Consider the following 20,851-nt stretch of genomic DNA (forward strand, 5'->3'; position numbering starts at 1 on the left):
GAGATGTATTTTTTCTCTAAGCATATGGGAGTACCCTTTTCCGGAAGGAAAAAGAAAACAGCTAAGAGAAGAAGAAGAAGAAAAAAAAGAAATAAGTACACCGGAGGTCCCTCAACTTAACAGCGAGATTTTTTAAGGTCCCTTAACTATAAAACCAGAAATATTTACCCCTAAACTCATATAAACCGTGCACACAAGGTTCTATAGCAGTATATATGGGTAGTTTCGCTGACGTGGTATCCTAGTCAGAAAAAATAATTACGTGAGGCCCACATATCAGCTGCATATCTTTTTTTTCTTTTCCTCTCTTCTTTTCTCTTCTCTCTTCTCCAGGCCGGCAGCGGGCGAAGCGGCGATGGGGGAGCCTGGCAGCGGAGCAGCGGCTGGCTGCTGGCGGAGCGGACGGCGGGTGAGCGCGGCGGACGGCGTAGGCGACCTCGGAGACGTTCGTGCACACCTTGTTGTGTCGGTCCTTGCTCCTGGACGCGGACCACACGATGCGGCCTTACCCCGAATGCAGTGGCCAGTGCGCCGACGGGCGTCGACTCGCTGCTGCTACCACCACCATGGGCAACTGGTTCTTGTCTTCCTCCACCTTGAGCTCCCTCTCACCCACAATTAACCGGAAAGGAGAAGAGCAAACATAAAAACAAGAAGCTAAATTCTATTCCTGCATGGGGTTTGCCAAGCTCAGCTCGCCATCCTGATGAGAGGAAAAAAAGATACAGTGGCCATAGGAACCCCACAGTTGCATGGGCAGAGCAAGCACGCGCACATAGAATCGCAGCCTGCATGGCCTTCCTCCTCTCAGGCGTCTCGCGGCTGCCGGTGAGAACACGGTTAGGTTGGAGAGAGGATCTGGTAGTTGATGCCCTTGCTGTTGTGCGGAGGTGGATGCGGCTGAGGAGCTCCTCTGTCCTCGAGAGCGGCGGTGGCTGAGGGGGCGGGCCACTGTGCGCGGATCCAGCCGTCCCCTCCCTCGGGCGCTGCCGGAGTTGGGCGGCACGGGCGCCAGCAACAGCAATAGTCGGCCTCCTCACCCACCCATTCCGACCGACGGCATTCAGGAAGAAAATAGAAGGAAACGGGGCGCCAACAGCCGCAGCCCGCCTGCCGCGCTCGCTCGCCCTCCACTGCTCTGCCCGCCGTCGCGCTCGCCCGCCGGCTCTCCGCCAGCGCAGGCCTCAATAAGAGAAGAGATAAGAGAGAAAAGAAAAGACAAGAAAAAAAAATATGTGCAGTTGATATGTGGGTCTTATATATATTTTTTTAATTTTTTTCTGACTAGGATGACACATCAGCGAAACCAACTATGTATACTGCCATAGGACCTTGTGTGCACGGTTTGTGTGAGTTTAGGGGTAAACATTTCTGGTTTTGTAGTTAAGTGATCTTAAAAAAAATCTCGCTGTTAAATTGAAAGACCTCTGGTGAACTTATTCCAAAAAAAAAACTCCCCCATCGATACGGCCCACTTTGACCGGCCCATTCATCTGGGCCATTAGAAACTGGAATAAGTTCACTGGTCATCCCTCAACTTTACACCGAGATTTTTCGAGGTACCTTAACCACAAAACCAGAAATCTCCACCCCTAAACTATACAAAACCGTTCACTCAAGGTCCCTAGATAGTATATATGGGTGGTTTTATTGACGTGGCATCCTAGTCAGCAAAAAAAATTAAAATTAATATGTGGGGCCCACGAGTAAGTGAGACAATGTTGTGGGTTCCACATTTCTCTTTTTTTTCTCTCTTCTCTTCTCTTCTCTCCGAGTTCTCTCGAGCAGGCGCGGCGACAGAGGGGGAGAGAGGTGGCCGGCGGCGGAGCGGGGACGGCGGCAGCGGGAGAGGGAGAGAGAGGCGGTCCGCCCGATGGCAGCGGCGGGAGAGGAGGAAAGGTGGCGGCCGGCTCGACGGCGAGCTCGGCGGCGGAGATGTTCGAACGCGCCGGGTGCTCGACCACAGGTCCCGTCACCGCCCGCCGGCGAGCGGAGCTCCCCGTCGACCCTCTCTCCCTCCCCAAAGCGGTGGGGCTACTCCGCTGCCAAAAAGAGCTGCTGCCTCCACTAGATGAACTACCTCAGCCCCGACCTCAAGCGCGGCAACTTCACCGACGACGACGACGAGCTCACCATCAGGCTCCACGCCCTTCTCGGGAACAAGTAAGCAAAACAAATTTCAACATGTTGCCATCTGCTTCGGTTAGCTCTTCTTGTGTTCTTGGTGCTGATTGATTGGTTTTGCAGGTGGAACACGCGCATCAAGCTCAAGCTCTTGAGCCAGGGCATCGATCCGCAGAAGCATCAGCCAGTTAGTGCCCGGACCAGCGTTGCTGCGGCAAGCGAGCTAACCACGACGGCCAGCACTGTCAGCTTTCCGCCCCTAGCACCGGCGCCGGTGCGAGGGAGCTCAAGGAGGAAGGAGGGAAGGCTGGGAGGGGTCTTCCTCGTAGTCGTCGCTGGCGGCAGAAGGGTCGCCGCGTGCTCGCCCATTGCCGCTCTGCCACCGCGCTCGCCCTCCGCTTCTCTGCCCGCTGTCGCGCTCGCGCTCCACTGCTCGGCCCGCCGCCGCTCCGCTGCCGCGCTCGCCCTCCGTTGCGCCACCCGCATCCTGGCTCGCACTCCGCCGCTCCACCCGCCGCCGCGCTCGCCCATCGCCGCTCCGTCGCCACGCTCGCCCTCCGCTTCTTTGCCCGCCGCTGCGCTCGCACTCCACTGCTCGGCCCGCCTCGCTCGCGCCCGCGGCCGCTCCGCTGCCGCGCTCGTCCTCCGCTGCACCACTTGCATCCGCGCGCGCTTCTCCGCCTACCGCCGGCCTCCCTCACTAAAGTTTAGAAAGAGAGAAGAGAGAAAAGAGGAGAAGGAGAAGAAAAAGAGAAACAATGTGCTGCTGACATGTGGGCCCCACGTACTTTTTAATTTTTTTTTCTGACTAGAATGCCACGTCAGCAAAACCACCCATATATATTGCCTAGGGACCTTGAGTGAACGGTTTTGTATATTTTAGGGATGAAGATTTCTGGTTTTGTGATTAAGGGACCACAAAAAATCTCGCTGTTAAGTTAAGGGACCTCCGATGAACTTATTCCTTAGAAACTTGTGCCAACTGCTGAACGGTCCAATACTAGGTCTCACCGGGAGCGTGAAGCCCGAAACGGCACGCGGAAGCGCGAAGCGGCGGCCGCCGCCGCCGGTCGAGCGGGACGGCGGCGGCGCTGCGCGGCGCGCCCAACCCCCCATCTCCTAGATCGTGTCGTGCGCCACTCCTCCCCTCCTGGCTCCGCCGCCGCGGCGCCCGGTGAACTCGTCGTGTGTCTGGGACCTCACCTCTAGGGATCCGACGAGCGACGATGGCTACTCCTCCCCTCCGCCGCGGCGCCCCCACCAGGTGATAAACTCGAAACTACACCGTACTGGCCTGAATCATCTCGTTACGGAATTCCACTAATTTGTTTTGCTGCAAGATGTTGGTTGTTGTTGTATGAAATTCTCGCCATTAGTCTATGGTGGATCGGAGAAGTGGCATTATTTAGCAGTAGTAACTTAGAAATCCGCTTTAGTTCATACGAGTATTTCATACTCCTTAGTTGCGAGTGTTGATATGAGAAAAAAAAAGTGTTGGGGTATTGGCTATTCCTGAAAAAAAAAACCGTGTCCCTACTTGTTGAACCACACATCAAAAGTTACAGAAGGAAGTTTTCTGCATTGTTCATGGCTCATTAGGTTCTTAGAAAAAAGAAGTGCTAACTGGAAGCAGTTGCATAAATAAATTAATAAACACATATCTGAAAGCCAAGAATTTTGAATTACAAGCCGATACTAGGTAAAATTGATTATTCCTGCCCTAATGTTTTTGCTTTGTGATTCTATTACTCCTCGACTATAAGGAGGAGCATCATTCTGAATTTCTACCGAACCTTACATCTTCTTAAAGTCCATATGGGCTATAATTCTGTCAATATATAATACCGTTATGAACATCATTTCTGCCACTGATCATGTCATCATGGTGTTACATTTGTACTAGTCTGCGTGTGCTGTGTTCAATAGCTATGGAGGTTTCCAATATATATAGCACAAAAGAAGAAAGAAATGCAACCTAATATCATCATTACAATATAATATCATCATTACAGTATAGTCCCAACAGATAATGCAAGAAAAGAAACTACAAGCTTCATACATTTCTATATACTGATAGAGCAATGTGAGGAAAAACAACCCATTGTCATAGAAAACAACTCATTTGAACCGTGTGTTGTTTGGAAATGGGTGCTGTCTTGCCATGCAAAACCTCAGAGCTGGACCTGCTGGTTGCCTGCTTGTTGCAAACTAACCAAGCTACAATATGTTCCAGAGAAGCCCTTCGCCATGAGGGATGTGTGTGTGCCCTTCTCTACAATTGTTCCTTTTTCAAGCATAGTGATAAGGTCACACTTTTGTATAATGCTAAGCCTATGTGCCACCACCACACTTGTTCTGCCAACCATCACTCTGTCCAGTGCCTCTTGTACCACCTTCTCGGATTGGCTGTCCAGTGCACTTGTAGCTTCATCCAGTAGCAAGATAGCTGGGTTCTTCAGGATGGCACGGGCAATTGCAATGCGTTGTTTCTGCCCTCCTGACAGCTGAACTCCTCTCTCACCACACAACGTGTCATATCCATCCTTTAGGTTGCTGATGAAGTCATGTGCATTAGCAGACCTTGCTGCATCCTCAATTTCCACCTCGCTAGCTATGTCTATGCCATACACAATATTCTCTCTGATTGTACCAGCGAATAGTGTTGGCTCTTGGCTGACCAGTCCAATATGCCGCCGTAGATATCTAAGATTATATGCTTTGATATCCCTTCCATCAATCTTCACCGACCCCCTAATTGGGTCGTAGAACCTCTCTATGAGCCCGATGATAGTTGATTTGCCGGAGCCACTTTTCCCAACTATGGCAGTTGACTTGCCTGGTTGGATGCTCAATGTGAATCCTTTGAAAATTATTACATCTGGCCTTGATGGGTATGAAAAATCGACTCCTCTGATGTCCACCTCGCCTTTGAGCTTCTCTGGCTTGTATCCATGAGGGTTGTTAGGATCGATTTCTGTTTCCCGATCAAGAATAGAAAATACTGAAGCGACTGCATCTGCACCCTTGGCTAGGTCTGTTGTCATGCTTCCTGCCTCTTCAGTTACACGACATGTATTTATTAGAATATAAAAGGTTTGGAAGAGCTCCGTGTTAGTAATTTGGTGGTCAGCCACAAGCCTGCCACAATACCAAAGTTCAAGGGCCCATGTGCATATCATGAGGCTCATGGGGGTACCAAGGCCGAGCCCTGCAAACCATGATTGACGGATGCTTTCCTTGCGTGCTCCATCTTGTGCTTGGTTAAAGAGGCGTAAGATGCGCTCTTGGGATGAGAAAGCGGTAACCGTTTGGAGATTGGAGACTGCCTCAGCAGCTAGCTTGCTACTTTTAGCTTGTGCATATTTTGATTTCTCGGACATGCTCTTAAATAAGACACGACGAACATAAAAGCAAACAATGATGGGAGGCTGCATCACTATCATGAAAAGGGCCAAACGCCAGGCAATGATCAGTCCCATGGTGTATCCAATAAGTATTGTTGAAATTGTTTCGATCATAAGAGCCATTTGGTCACCCACGAGAGACCTCACCTACAATAATAGGATAGCAGGTCACTTACTATTATGTTTTAATCATATACATACATATTTTTATATATGCACTTACTATGTTGGCGTCCTTAGCTAGCTGTGAGCATAAGGCGCCACTGGAGTTCTTGTCATGGTCAAACCACCCAATTTCGAAGGTGAGGATCTTTGCAAGCATCTGTTCTTTGATTCTCTTGGTGAGGTATTCCCCCATTGCACCAAAGTTATAATGCTGCCCAATATTTAGAAAAAATGACAGCACTGCAAGACCTAGGAAGATGAGTGCGTTGGTCCTTGTTTTGTCCTTGATTTCTGCATGATCTGTCAAGAAGTAGGCTGAGATCATGCTTCCCAAGGTGTATGAATACGTAGGTTGGATGCCTCCAAACAAAATTGCACTAAAACCCCCCATTAGTGATTGCTTCCATTCTGGTGCATTAAGCATAAATAGCCTTCTGAAGGATGGCACTGGAAGCTTTTGCTTCTTAGTGTTGTCAGCATCTCTTGCATCACCCAATGACCTTGCGGAGTTTGACCTGCTAACTGTAGAGAACCTCCTGGTCATGATGTGGATATTGGACTGCTCTACAGCAGATGTACTACCTGTTACACAAATTTGATCAATCTCATTTGAATCTCTGGTCTGTTGAAGGTGCACAAGAGATGAATAGAGGCCATTCTCATTAGCAATGAGCTCATCATGGGGTCCCAGCTCCATAACCTCACCGGACTGCATGACAACAATTATGTCAGCATTGCGGATAGTGGATAGACGATGTGCAATTATGATAGTAGTCCGGCCCATAGATGCCATGTCTAGGGCCTCCTGTACAATGCGCTCTGACTCAGTGTCCAATGCACTAGTGGCTTCATCAAGGAGTAGGATCTTGGGTGACTTCAGGATTGCTCTGGCAATAGCAATTCTCTGCTTCTGCCCTCCAGACATTTGGACACCGCGCTCTCCCACCTGTTGTTTTATTTCAAACTAGGTTATCACTAGGGTTGGAATGCTTATAAGCTAAACATTCTTGAAATTCTTAACGATATGTGCAAGATATTGACATGAACACTAAATTGATGGGTTGTATAGACAATATGAAAGCGTCATTATGGTAAGTATATTATTATCTTGTTTCAGCTCATTTGATTGTTAGAAGTGAGCATTCTACCCTTTATTGCTAACCACAAACAAACATAATCATGGACAATTGATTAGATCGCACTTCTTAAACTGTGAGATAATGTTGGCTTGCCATGTCTCCTTGTTGTTTCATAAAGATCTCTAAAATCTTTGTGCAACATTAAATACTTCCCTAGATTATTGAGTTACAAGGCAGCAGATTGCTATTATCCTCCTACAGATATAATCCAGAATTCCAGATCATACTCTTACTTGTAATAATACCCTGTTCCTTTACCCACGTCAAAACCCTGCTTTACAACTGATTGAAAACACTTGAGAATCAGTAGTAAACAAATACTAGTAACCACTCTTTAGGGGGGATGTGCACATCAGGTTATCTTGATTCCTACGTGTCACACCTTCAAAAATCAAACGCGGTAACTTTTGGCTAATAATTACACTAATAATATCTATGTTAGTATTATATATTATGTATGTTATATAGTTAGATTCGTATTTTAAAATACTTTCAAGTGATACTAATATTATAGTTGTTGATGACATAATATGAAATAAATTAATAATTAAAGTATATCATCAAAACTTGTGTAGAAAAAAATATGCCTTATAATTTGGGACAGTGGGAATAGTTCATTAACACGTTATTTTTTTTTCTGCAGCAGATTACATGCATGTGCAAATTGCTGGAATGTTCGGTGTATAACTAATTAATGATCAATTAAACACGATAAAATAGTGGAGGTGGCTATATTTTGGATGACAATATTAATGAGAGCCGGTTTATATTTTCGGGGTTAGTACTATTTTTATCCATGCATCATCTTCACCCCTTGCCTCTACTTTTCTGGAATACTATAGTCTCCTATCTTTAATTATTTGATGGTATTGTTTATAGTACCGTAGATTAACTAAGGCCTTTTTAATGCTTTGATTTGAAATTGGGCAGTTGTACGTAGCAGCAATATTGATAGAGGCATGTACAATATAATGTGGCCATTCCGTTCTGTTGTTGTACTTGGGACAATTACGTTAATTCTTGCCTAAATATAATTGCGATTCTCTATAATTTTTTAGACGTGTAATAATTTTAAGCGAATTTTTTTCTGAATTGCAAATTAACTTTTGTGCACTTGCTCTGTCCTAAAATATATTTATTTTTCATTTATCACAAAATTAAAAAAACTATAATATCCTTACTTTATCAAATCTCAATACAACTATTTTCTATTTTATCTACTCTCAGTACAATTTTTCCCTATTCCACAAACTTCGATCTAAGGATTACTTTATAAATAAACTTATTTTAAAACAAATGTAAAAGATGAGCTTATATGCTCTAAGAGCGGCCACGAGCCCACGACGTGAGATAGTCTTCCCTCTCTGCTAGCTGTACGAGACGCAGGCCGGTGGCTGTACCTGCCTCCGGCACCACCATCGAGCTGAAGTTCTTCACCACCTGCTCGTATTGGCAAAACTATGTCTTAGGTGGAGTGGTAATTAGCTGGTTTGGATGAATATATAATGTGGAAAATATCCATGAATCATAGATTAGGCCAGACCCATGCATATTCACCCCAATCATATGCAATATATGCAGGTCCTGACCCTATCTTACTTTACTTATGTTCAGTGCAGATCCTAACGTCGAAGTGGTAAGCCGAAACGATAAGGTGGACAAGATCCGCTCCTTTCCATCCTCTCGTGCATGACCATGTGGTCGGTGGCTCCCCGTCCGTCCCTAGATTACCCTTATGCTCACGGCTATGCTTTAATTGGAAGATATACAAAATAGTTAACCCTCTCCGGCTCTTCCATATAGTTTTAAACAAACTAATTAAAAACAAATTTAGAAAAGAAAAAAAGAAGTCTACTTAGACATATTCGTGTATATAAATTTTATACATAGTGTATACGCCTTTACTTTATACACTTTTTTTACAAATTTTATGCATATTCGTGTAATGTAAACTTATATTAACCCAGTTAATAAAAATAAACATATGAAATTTTTTTATTGGTATATATAAAAAGGTTTGTGTATAAAACTTTGTATTGATATGTATAGAGCATAAGTGTGTGTATATAAATCTTATATATAAATATATACACATTTGTGGTTTGTACATATTTATATAAGTTATTATAAATATTGATACTATAATTGCACATAAAGTTTTATTCAAGCAGTAAATCTTGTGGTGAGATTCTTTTTGGAGTCTGAACAGCCCAATATACCAGGTCTGACACTGGCAGAAAGCGTAAAACCAGGTATACGTAAACGGCACACGGAGGCGTATATTGTTGTTCTCATTCCCCAACCACTCGATCACCTCGCCGCGAGAGGCGGCGGCGGCGGCGGCGGCGGCGGAACGCGTTCGCGGGGATTCCGACCAAGCCCCCATCTCCCTCGCGCCGTGCGCCACTCTGCCAACCGCGCTCCGCCGCCGCGTGTCTGGGGAGGGGGGGGGGGGTGGTCTCTCCACCATCCTGCTCGCAGTCGGCGGCGGCGGAGAATTAGTTTCGAATTTGTGGGGGTTGGGGGGGCGCGCCTCGCCCATGTGCAAGCCTCGCCGGAAACCAGTCCAAGGACGCCTGCTGGTACCTCCCCCTCGCGCGCCTCTCGCTTGGTTTTTGGTAGTGACCTCTCGCTCATGCCTCCCTCTCCCTCGCAGGGCATGTGCAGAAAGCTCCGGGAGAGGAAGCGGAGGGTTAGCGGCCGCCAGAGATGCTGAGAAGGACGATCTCGTTATCCAGGAAGCGGCCACCATTGAGGATCCCAAAATTCATCTTGATGCTGGAATTGAATCGAGCGTGCGCGCATGCGTGGGTTTGATCTCTGAAGGAACGAGTTGTTGACGAAGAGGGGGCAATGAGATCGATGTGAAAGACAAGGAGGAAAAACACCATGTCGATGAGCTCTACACTATGGCAGTGGCGGACCACCTCAAGGTTTGTAGCCGAGTAGAGCTTCAATCAGGGGCGGAGCCAGGATTTTGAGGCACCGGGGTCACATTAGCTAGCCTAAGCTACTGCCATATTTGATAGGGCTCTAATTCTAGGATCAATTTTTTAGGCTACATATTTTTAGATCCAAAAGTTTTTGGAAATAAATTAATGGTGGATTGAGGTAATTTCGGTGGGATATCATTGTTTTAGACTTATTTAGACTATAAACTCTAAAGTAGGCAATAATTTATGAGCTAAAACCATATAAAATTGACGAACTATGCCTAATTATTTTGGCAAAAACGTTCTTAAAGTTGTTTATTAACTTAAAAAGGACTAATTTGTACTACTACTTGAGTAGAATTACTAGCTAGCCTAATTTCATGTATAAACACACTACATAGCTAAAAATAGCTAATCTGTTAAGTGCTCAAACATGCTATGGGTAAGCTGTGCGATGGTGGTGAGCAGTTCTCACACTAGCCTGTAACTATTATGCATTGCTAGTAGCGTTTAGTCTGTGAACCGCTGCAGTTCAATGGGCCAGGGTCAACAAGCATCGGCTAATGGGGTCACTGCTTGCAATATACGAAGGAACATACTGGTTGGTCAGATATCGTCGGTGTCATCTGACCCCAGTGATACAACGTAGCTCCGCCCCTGGCTTCAATGTACTCTTGTAAGGCTAGATTTTTAATGGTTTTAACGTGTTGTACATTGTACGTGCCAATATATTTTTGCTTATAGGTTAGGAAGAATTCGGAAGAGAGCTCAACGCAGTGGACCACCGGCATTGCTGAAGTTCAGCCGCCTATTAAGTAAGTTCACGTGTCCCTTCTTTTGTTCATGTTTATTAAAATAAGTTTACACTGCCTTGTACCATCGATGTGTCCCTTCTTTTGTTCATGTTTATTAAAATAAGTCTGCCTTGTACCATCGTATACGCAGATCATCACCCAAAAGTATGTTCAAAACTGCACTAGCGTGAATCAGCTAGTTGCGGCATTCTCTAGGAATATTTCTGTCCGTAGTTTCATATGAAACCACTGGTTGTTTTACAGCAAGATGTTGGTAGTTGTTATATGAAATTATCGCCATTAGGTTTAAGGCAGATTGGAGAATTGGCATTAGTTAGTAAATTAGAACCCCTTTATTTCATATGATTATTCGTACTCCTTAGTTTCAGGTTTTGATATGGGGACATGGGTATACTGGACATCCCCCCCACCCCCCCCCCCAAAAAAAAAAAAAAAATTCTCCTTACCCGTTGAACAGCATATCTAAGTTACAACAAGGAGGTTTTCTATTTTGTTCATGGCCCACTACGTTCTTTTAAAAAAAAACGTGTGAACTGGAAACAGTTGCCTAAATAATAAACACATATTTGAAAACCAAGAATGTTGAATTTCACATTTTGCAATACCTGTGTGAAAATTACAAGCCAATTGTAGGTAACATTGATATTTCTGATCCAATCTTTTTGCATTGTGATGCTATTACTCCTTGATTGTAAGGAGCATCATTCTGCACTTAAAACTTAACCTTACATCTTCTAAAGCCCATTTGGGATCCACGTGGGATGTAGAGGCTGTATTGATGTCCATTATCTAAAAAATATTCTGAAAGCCCATAAGGGCAATAATTCTTTCAATATATAATACCTTTTTCAACATAGTGTCTTCTGCCTATGATACATTGATCATGATGTTGCATTGTTACTACTTACTAGTCTCTGTGGTACTGTGTTCAATAGCTATAGTAGTTTTCAATAAATATGGAACAAAAGAACAAAGAAACACAACCTAATATACAACATATCTCATATTTTTTTGATCTTCTCATCATTACAGTAAAATTTCAGCAGATAATTCAAGAAAGAAAACTTGCAAGCTTCATACACCTCTATATACAGATAGAGCAATGGGAGAGAAAAAAAAATCCCAGTTTCATAAAATTTTAAATGATAAGGAGCATCCTTGCTTGCAGTTCTAATGACTGATTGAACCGGGTGTGAATTTGGAAATGGGTGCTGTATTGTTGTGCAAAATCTCACTGCTGGACCTGCTGGTTGCCTCTTTGTTTCATACTAACCAAGCTAAAATATGTTCCAGAGGGGCCTTTGGCCATGAGGGATGCGTGTGTGCCCTTCTCCACAACTATCCCTTTTTCGAGCACAGTGATAAGGTCACAATTTTGTATAGTGCTCAGCCTGTGTGCCACCACCACACTTGTTCTGTCAATCATCACTCGATCTAGTGCCTCTTGTACCACTTTCTCGGACTGGCTATCTAGTGCACTTGTAGCCTCATCCAGAAGCAGGATAGCTGGGTTCTTCAGTATGGCACGGGCAATTGCAATGCGCTGTTTCTGTCCTCCTGATAGCTGAACTCCTCTCTCACCACACCACGTACCATATCCATCCTTCAGGTTGCTAATAAAGTCATGTGCATTAGCAGATCTTGCTGCATCCTCAATTTCCGCCTCACTAGCCGTTTCTGTGCCATACACAATGTTTTCTCTGATTGTACCTGCAAATAGTGTTGGCTCTTGGCTGACCAATCCAATGTGCCGCCGCAGCGCTCGAGGATTATATGCTTTGATATCCCTTCCATCTATCTTCACCGACCCCCTAATTGGGTCGTAGAACCTCTCTATGAGCCCAATGATGGTTGACTTGCCAGAGCCACTTTGCCCAACCAGGGCTGTTGACTTGCCTGGTTGGATGCTCAATGTGAACCCTTTGAAGATTATAACATCTGGCCTTGATGGGTATGCGAAATCGACTCTTCTGATGTCCACCTCGCCTTTGAGCTTCTCTGGCTTGTATCCCTGAGGGTTGTCAGGATCAATTTCTGTTTCCCGGTCAAGAACAGCAAATACTGAAGCAACTGCATCTGCACCCTTAGCTAGGTCTGTTGTCATGCTTCCTGCCTCTGCAATTACACGACCTGTGCTTGCTAGAATAATGAAGGTTTGGAAGATCTCCTTGGCAGTAATTTGGTGCTCAGCCATAAGCCTGCCACTATACCAAAAGCCAATGGTCCATGAGCATGCCATAAGGCTCATGGCGGTGCCGAGGCCGAGCCCTGCAAACCATGATTGCCGGATACTTTCCTTGCGTGGTCCATCTTGTGATTGGTCAAAAAGGCGTAAGATACGCTCTTGGGATGAGAAGGCTGTAATTGTACGAAGATTGGAGACTGCCTCAGCAGCTAGCTTGCTACTTTCAGCTTGTGCATGTATTGATTTCTTGGACATGCTCTTGAGTAAGACACGGCGAGCATAAAAGCAAACAATGATCAGAGGCTGCACTGCTATCATAACAAGGGCCAAACGCCAGGCAATGACCAGACCCATGGTGCATGCAATAAGCACTGCTGAAATAGTCTGGATCACCAGAGCCATTCGATCACCCACGAGAGACCTCACCTACAATAACAACAAAAGTATGTCAGGCCAGTCACAATTCCATTTTAATTATCTACAATTCTACATACTTATTTTGATGTATGCACTTACAACGTTGGCGTCCTTAGCTAGCTGTGAGCATATGGCACCACTGGAGTTCTCGTCACGGTCAAACCACCCAATTTCGAAAGTGAGGATCTTTGCAAGCATCTGTTCCCTTATTCTCTTGGTGAGGTATTCCCCCATTGCACCAAAGTTGTAATGCTGACCAATATTTATCAAAAATGAGAGCACTGCTAGACCTACGAAAATGAGTGCGTAGGTCCTTGTTTTGTCCTTGATCTCCGCATGATCTGTCAAGAAGTAGACTGAGATCATGCTTCCCATGGCATATGCAAATGCTGGCTGGATGCCTCCAAACACAACTGCACCAAAACTCCCTATTAGTGCTTGCTTCCACTCTGGTGCATTAAGCATAAGTAGCCTTCTGAAGGATGGCACTGGAAGCTTTGGCTTCTCAGTGTTGTCAGCATCTCTTGCATCGCCCAATGACCTTACTGAGCTTGACCTGCTAGCTGCAGAGAACCTCCTGCTCATGCTGTGGCTGCTGGACTGCCCTAGAGCGGATGTACTACCAATTACACCAATCTCATCAATCTCATTTGAATCTCTGGTCTGTTGAAGGCGCACAAGAGATGAATAGAGGCCATTCTCATTGGCAATGAGCTCATCATGCGATCCCAGCTCCTTAACCTCACCAGACTGCATGACAGCAATTATGTCAGCATTGCGGATAGTGGATAGGCGATGTGCAATCACAATAGTAGTCCGCCCCATAGATGCTAGGTCAAGGGCCTCCTGTACAACGCTCTCTGACTCAGTGTCCAATGCACTAGTGGCTTCATCAAGGAGGAGGATCTTGGGTGACTTCAGGATTGCTCTCGCAATAGCAATTCTCTGCTTCTGCCCCCCAGACATTTGGACACCACGCTCGCCCACCTGTTGTTTTTATTTCAAACTAGGTTATTACTACCTCCGTCCCAAATTATAGCTATTTTTGGCTACAAATCTGGTCACGCGGTTGTTTAGATTCATAGCTAGTAATGCTTATATTTTGGGATGGAGGGAGTACTAGGATAGGATTACTGATATGATAAACATGTTTGAAATGCATAACAGTATGTGCAAATATTGGCATGAATATGTTCTTAAAAAGAACATGAATACTCAGTTGCAAGTCCTATAGACATTATGAAAGCATCATTATGCCAAGGATATTGTTATCTTGTATCAGGAGTGACATCAGTTTCTTTTTTCATGGAAAAATTTTGGCTGATCATTTGATTGTTAGAAGTGAACATTCTTACCCATTAGTACTAATCACAACAAACAAGCATAATCACTAACTGATGACTGATGGAAGTGAGCTTCATCAACTGTGAGATGGTGTATGTCTCCTGTCTGTTTCATGAAGATTTCTAAAATCTGTGTGCAGCATTTATAAATACTTAGCCTGATTTCATGAACACTGCGTTGAAATCATACCCTTATTTGTAATAATACCTTGTTCCCTTGCCCACATCAAACGCCTGGTTTTACAACTGATTGAAACTGTTTGGCTTAGGCCCAGTTCTTTTTCTCAACTACAAACTTCAACTTTCTCGTTTTCTGTTAGCACGCATTTCAAACGGTTAAATGGTGTGTTTTTAGCAAAAAGTTTCTGTGTAAAAGTTGTTTTTTTAAAAAATCAAATAAATCCATTTTTCAATTTTATAATAGTTAATGAATCATGTGTTAATGAGTTTTATCGTTTCGCGAGCGCTGAAAATATCCCTCCAACTGGGAGAGAACGAACAGAGCCTTGGTGTTAAACAATAGCCACCATTGCTTTAGCGGATGGATAGGCACATCAGGTTATCTTGATTGCTTAGTAAAGTTTTTCGGTGGTTATACAGTTATGCTTGCCGTATTTTAAACACTTCAACTAGTATTTTGCAGTACTGAAATGGACCATCTTTCTTTCAGATTTATCTTCTAGGAAACAAGTTATGTTCCCTGGCGATAAAAAAATAGTCAAGTGGCATAACTTCTATACAAATAGAAGCATGCAAGGTAATGATTATCAAGTATCAACATCAAAAAGCCTTCTCCGTATTTGTATGAGTGAGTATGAAAGGTCTAGTTTGGTCCTCTAATATTAGATCTACAATACAACATGTGAGTGGATGATTAGTCAGTACATGCTCTAGGAAATCTTGTTGAACTAATAGTCGCAATATTTATCATTGAATACTGTAGATGCACTACCAGAATTTAGTATTTGTTATTTTGTAGCACTCTTTCCTGTCATGTTCCAATGAGTGCTTGAACAGTGAAAACTAAAGTAAAGCTATCAAGTGCCTGCCATTATTTTTGTGAAACTCACAGCATTGCAGATATTAGGTGGCAGATATCTGGCAAAGAGGATTTTTTTTTAGTGCTCTGTCAAGTCATCTTGTTAACAGGTTTGCCCATATCAAAATCTAATGTTAAGTGCCCCACAGCAGGTTTGCAAAAAGTAGAGATTACTAGTGCTGGGGTCCAACCAGGAATAAACCTTTCCTGTTTCAAGGTTTACATGCATGCCACTTAGTATCCGTATCATTACGGTGATTTTTCATTATTAGCTAGGGGCTGCATATCAAAGAAGTCAAGGCAGCCAAAAAAAAGATGTACTCTTTTACCATTATAAGGTTTAGGTTCTTTTGAGTGATTTGCATTGGTAGCGAAGGAACAAATCAAAACTAATATTGTGCGAATCATTTTAATTTTCCATAGGTGAAACTGCCTTTTGGATGCATTCATGCCACATGCACACAGGCAACTTTTTCTGTGAAGGCCTACCATATTGCTGTCACAATCGTTGGTGCCTGATATATAGGTCCTGGGTGAAATCCTGTTTACTGGGAAAGTTGGAGCACCATAAAATTGTTGATTGGGAACCTCTTTTCTGTTTTCTAGATTTGCAAAAGGCCTCTAGCTGCTTACCTGCAGTGTCCACCGACCATGGAGGCACACCTAAGTGGTGGGTGGGGAGGAAGATTTCTTATCCCGACCAAAGGAAGGGTCTAGCTTCCCTTAAGATTGGGGGAGTCCCAACGGTTTCTTGCCTTGCTCGCTCGTGCTCATCGTGTTTTAAGGTTGCTAGTTTTGTTTCCGTGGTTAAGGTTGCTAGTAGTGTGTTTCTTGTTCTTCAGGGTTTAGCCCCTTTTTTCCCAATTAACCGTGCACTGTGCGGTTTGGCATCGTCCTCTCCTTAAAATGAGAAACCTTCTTCTTTAATATAATGCTGGTAAATTCGCCGTGATCTTTAAAAAAAAATGCACTCATCGCTCTATGACTCCTATGTCTCACCGTCAACAATTTCCTAAAGCAGGTGCTTTGAATTTTGATACCGCCATCACTAGAAATGAATCTGGATGGCACGGTCTATATAGCAGCCATAGGGGTAGTTCTGCAACTGTATGCTACATGGAAATATGGCCATCCACATCATGCAGGCTAAGTTGAGTCATCATCATGTTGGGAGTGAGATCGAGAAACCATGCATTGCAATTGAGGGTATGAGTGTGGGTTGCTATGTTGTCTATGTTCACATGCAGAAGGAGCAGTAGGTCCCACTACAACCGCAGCTAGATGTTAAGGGATATAGTTGGTTCTACATCCCTAATTTTTTTGCAAGTCATTCATTCAATATTGAAAATGATATTATTTCTAATCCAATTGCAAATGGATGGTGGACTGGCAGGTCTGCTGGAGAGAAACTATGCTGCAGCCGCAACGAAGAAGGCACACCGCAAGGTAACAATTTAGGTATTTCTGTGATAGTCCAGAGTTATTTTTTGTATTCTCTTTTTGTTCTGCTATGGCTATTCATGCAATGTAGACGATCTTATGATGTTATTGTGTGCGTAGTAATAAGCCTTTAGTTTGTATGTTTTATTTGTTCCGACTTTCAGGACTGCTATAGTCTTTTGTGCCTGATTGGGGATATTTTCACTCTTCAGGTATCTGTAATTTTTACTTGTTTACTGAAAACATCTTGTAGTGAACTCCTTGTTCCATAACCCTTTCATTTCTCCTAGTTCCTGTTTAGGTTGTGTCATTAATCAGATATGCTTATACCCTAATAGTCTTGGAATACCTTGATAATTTAGAGTGTTTAAAAGTACACTTGACTTGGATCGTATATTTGTATGCAGTCCTCCCTCATCCTATTCACTGGGACAGGTAGATTATGGATGCCTAAGCTATTTTAACCATGTAAAGCATTTTCAAGCTATTGAGCTTTTATAACTGATTACTGTTTTTTGCACTGTAATGTCATACCGTAATAGTGGGTTTCTTGTTATTTTAAGGTTAATTTTCGTTTATTTGTAGTAATGATAATAGCGTAATCTAGTCGTGTCATTATTTTTGGTGACAAAAGGCAGACAGCTCTCTGAATCTCAGATTGCATCAGTGTGCCTTTTTCTGTTAATTTTCTTCTCTTGAGCAGTAGAGAGAGATTGATGCTAATTCTGAGATAATTTACCTGTGTGTCGTAGCCCTGAGGCAGCTGGGAGATGAAGCTGTGTGCGTTGGCCGCCTTGGCGGCGGCGATCACCTCCTCCGCTGTGGCGTCCTCCTTCCCGAACAGGATGTTCTCCCGGATGCTGGTGGCGAACAGCGCCGGCTCCTGGCTCACCAGCCCCATCTGCGCTCGCAGCCACTTTAGCCGGAGCCTCCGGATGTCCACGCCGTCGACCATCACCTCGCCGGCCGACGGGTCGTAGAACCGCTCCAGCAGCGCGATCACCGTCGACTTGCCGGACCCGCTACCGCCGACCAGCGCCACGGTGCGCCCCGCCGGCACGCGGAGGTTGAAGCTGACGAAGATGGGGCTCTCCGGCCGTGACGGGTAGCAGAACTTCACGTTCCGGAACTCCACCTCGCCGGCGACGTTGCCCAGCTCCTCGCCGGTGTCGCTCTCGGAGTCGATCTTGGGCACCCGCCGGATCACCTCCAGGATCCTCTCCGCCGCCGAGCTCGCCTCCGAGAGGTACTTCACGTTCGACAACACTGACCCAAGCGCTCTGCAATCCCATGCAAGTAAGGCACATCAATGGCGTCGCCGTCGCCAAGAATTATACATAGTGCAGGATATTACGTACAGGCCGCCCTGGATAACGGCGTAGGAGACGACGAAGACGGTGCCACCCTTGTAGCCATGGGACATGACGAGGCGGCTTCCGTACCAGACGTTGAAGGCCAAGATGGCGAAGGTGATGCCGTTGCTACCGATGGCGACGCCCTTGGCAAGCCCTTGCTTGAGCCCCAGTCGCACCGACTCCTCGAGTGCCGCTGAGAACTGAGCCATGGTCGTCCGCTCCGCCACAAACGAGTACACCGTGCGCACCGACGACATGGCCTGCTCGGCGATGGCGCCGGGGCGGGTGTACTGCTCCCTGATCCGGCGAGCGAGGTCGACGACGACGCGGCCGTACATGAATGTCGGGATGATGAGAAGCACCACCGACGGCAGCGCCACTAGCATGAGCTGCCTCATCAGCGCGAACCCAAATGCGTAGTTACCGACGAACATGGCGGCGTTCATGACGAAGTTGGGCACCTTCTCGCTCAGCACGTCCTGCACCACGAGGCTGTCGTTGGCCACGCTGGTGATCACCTCCGCCGTCGACCCCTTCTTCAGGTCGAAGTACTCCACGTCTTGCCGGAGCACCGCCTGAAGGTACCGTGCCCGCATCCGCGACGCCTGCCGCTCCGCCGTCCGTGTCCAGCAATACCCCTCTGTTTGTACAACACACACATCGCCGGCGGGAGTCAGCTCGCCTCGCCATCGCCGGCAGGCATTGGAATTCAACAGGTGACCCTATGCTCACCTAGAAACGTCATGACCCACTGACCGGCGGCCAAGAAGAGGAGGTTCCTCGCGTTCTGATGAAATGGAGATCAACACTTCAATTTTCAAAGGCAAATCCAATTCGATCATTTCAGTTGAGGATCGAGCTGGGCGAGTCTACGAGGGGTGCACGTACCATGTTAACCTTGGAGCTGAACTCCTGGACGTTGTCGGCGCCGCCGCCGAAGTTATTGTACACGCTGCCGGTGATGAGCAGCAACACCGGCATCGAGAGTCCGTCGCCCACGGCGCCCAGGAGCCCAAGCACCATCAACACCACGTCCACCGCGTCCGCGTGCATGAACACCGTCATGAACGATCCGAGCACTGGCTTCGCCTTCCCGGCGCTGCGATCGTCGCCACCCATGGCCGCCGTGATGCCGGCTGGTTCAGGTAGGTTGCTACTACCGTTGCATCTTCCAAGTGTAACGGTTTGTAGTTGAGTTCGGACTTGAGAGAGAGCGCGAGGCCTTATAATATATTTGAACTGATTTGGCTGGCGTTTGAATAAATGATTCGATATCAATAGAGATTATGAATCAACTTGATATGAATCAAACATGATATGGATTAACCTGGCACTCCAGTCATATATTAAATGGATACGATCAGAATGCATTAGTCAAGGGGATGTGCATATGTGATCCGTTGTTGCAATCTGATAGCTTTGCTGTCATTCTTTATCTTTTAAATTTCCACGCATTTCAAATTTGATGGCCTCTTCAAGAACAATATAAGAATGTTTAACTTTTATTTTGTACAATTTCGCTTTTCATGGAAAAAAATATTTATGTCTGTATCTATATCCGTCTATACTAATTGAACACTTGAGCTTCCAATTCAATCGGAAAGATCTTAACGTTAATCCATATCAAGTTTGATTTCATATTCGCTCCTGATATTGTATCAATTATTCAAACATCTGCAAAAGATATTATAAGGCCTCTCTCTCGCTCACTCTCTACTTCTCAAGTCTGAGAGGCTACCATCTAAACGGCCTGAAGAAAAAGGAGGCCAAACTATACAAACTCAAGTACAAACTGTCACAATTGGAGGAAGCAAAGCTAGTAGCGGTCAAGGCCATGGGTGTGAGTGGCGACGGAGACGGCGCCGCGAAGGCAAAGCTGGTGCTTGGATCGTTCATGACGGTGTTTATGCACGCGGACATGGCAGACATGGTGTTCATGGTGCTTGGCCCTTGCTCTTGGGTATCATCTATAGTTGTTAAGGTGAACTCTTCCTTAGAAGAAACAACACCCTTCTTGGAAGAAAAGACAACTTAGAAAAAAAAAAGTAAAAACACTGTCGGTCCTTAAACTTGTGTGTTGGTTTCAACTAGATCCGTAAATTTAGAAAATACATCTTTAGACCTCTAAGCTTGCTAAATATACCAACTTCGGTCTAAAATTTGACATGGCGTGTCACACGGACGTGATGCAACATCACCACTAGCCCTGCACCAAATGACAAGTGAGGCCACCACAATTTATTTTACACTTTTCCTTTTTTTTTTGCCATTTTCTTTTCCCATGGGCGAGACCGAGCTTGACGTTGGTTACCTCTGGCCGCTTGCCTTGACCCGAAGTTCCCTCGGACCTCGGTCCTGCTCACTGCCATACATATCCTCGTCATCAACGCCTCCTCCCATCACAACACCCTCTTCTGCCACCGTTTGGTTGTCATCCACACGTCGCCGGGCCACTGGACCTCAAGCTTCGTAAAGCCCCTAGGAATGGCGGT

General features: G+C 45.3%; 2 protein-coding genes and 2 non-coding genes across 6 annotated transcripts; 2 read left to right on the forward strand and 2 right to left on the reverse strand.

Moving 5' to 3' along the window:
- Nucleotides 1-1,769: 1,769 nt before the first annotated feature.
- On the forward strand, nt 1,770-8,846 carry LOC107277631 (uncharacterized). Of its 3 annotated transcripts, none has more exons than XR_010739124.1 (3): nt 1,770-2,163; nt 2,248-3,388; nt 7,476-7,882. It is a non-coding gene; the product is annotated as an uncharacterized protein (transcript). The 3 variants fall into 3 exon arrangements; XR_010739125.1 differs by lacking the exon at nt 1,770-2,163 and adding an exon at nt 8,447-8,846 and having other exon boundaries at nt 3,127-3,388; nt 7,476-7,609; XR_010739126.1 differs by lacking the exon at nt 1,770-2,163 and adding an exon at nt 8,452-8,846 and having other exon boundaries at nt 3,127-3,388; nt 7,476-7,609.
- Nucleotides 4,296-6,636, reverse strand: LOC4328566 (putative multidrug resistance protein). The gene is made up of 2 exons (XM_015769541.2): nt 5,752-6,636; nt 4,296-5,675 (listed from the first exon to the last, which is right to left on the reverse strand). Exons 1-2 carry the CDS (start codon nt 6,616-6,618, stop codon nt 4,296-4,298), a joined length of 2,247 nt encoding a protein of 748 aa, XP_015625027.1. The 5' UTR covers nt 6,619-6,636.
- Nucleotides 8,847-11,811: 2,965 nt separating the features above from the next.
- LOC9269254 (putative multidrug resistance protein) lies at nt 11,812-20,509 on the reverse strand. The gene is made up of 6 exons (XM_015769540.3): nt 19,248-20,509; nt 19,092-19,146; nt 18,363-18,999; nt 17,744-18,284; nt 13,282-14,169; nt 11,812-13,191 (listed from the first exon to the last, which is right to left on the reverse strand). Exons 1-6 carry the CDS (start codon nt 19,476-19,478, stop codon nt 11,812-11,814), a joined length of 3,732 nt encoding a protein of 1,243 aa, XP_015625026.1. The 5' UTR covers nt 19,479-20,509.
- On the forward strand, nt 16,885-17,606 carry LOC4328567 (uncharacterized). Its single transcript, XR_010739127.1, has 3 exons — nt 16,885-17,010; nt 17,169-17,216; nt 17,412-17,606. It is a non-coding gene; the product is annotated as an uncharacterized protein (transcript).
- Nucleotides 20,510-20,851: the final 342 nt, after the last annotated feature.

Source organism: Oryza sativa, chromosome 2 (assembly GCF_034140825.1).
Source record: "Oryza sativa Japonica Group chromosome 2, ASM3414082v1".
Lineage (NCBI taxonomy): Eukaryota > Viridiplantae > Streptophyta > Magnoliopsida > Poales > Poaceae > Oryza > Oryza sativa.

What these genes read in the sequence shown, in the direction of transcription:
- LOC9269254 (XM_015769540.3), bottom strand. Translation starts at nt 19,478, where the DNA reads ATGGGTGGCGACGATCGCAGCGCCGGGAAGGCGAAGCCAGTGCTCGGA. An exon ending in TCAGCTCCAAGGTTAACATG is followed by an intron (nt 19,147 to 19,247) that starts GTACGTGCACCC and finishes CCATTTCATCAG; the next exon opens with AACGCGAGGAACCTCCTCTT. An exon ending in GTGGGTCATGACGTTTCTAG is followed by an intron (nt 19,000 to 19,091) that starts GTGAGCATAGGG and finishes TTGTACAAACAG; the next exon opens with AGGGGTATTGCTGGACACGG.
- LOC4328566 (XM_015769541.2), bottom strand. Translation starts at nt 6,618, where the DNA reads ATGTCTGGAGGGCAGAAGCAGAGAATTGCTATTGCCAGAGCAATCCTG. An exon ending in TAGCTAAGGACGCCAACATA is followed by an intron (nt 5,676 to 5,751) that starts GTAAGTGCATAT and finishes CTATTATTGTAG; the next exon opens with GTGAGGTCTCTCGTGGGTGA.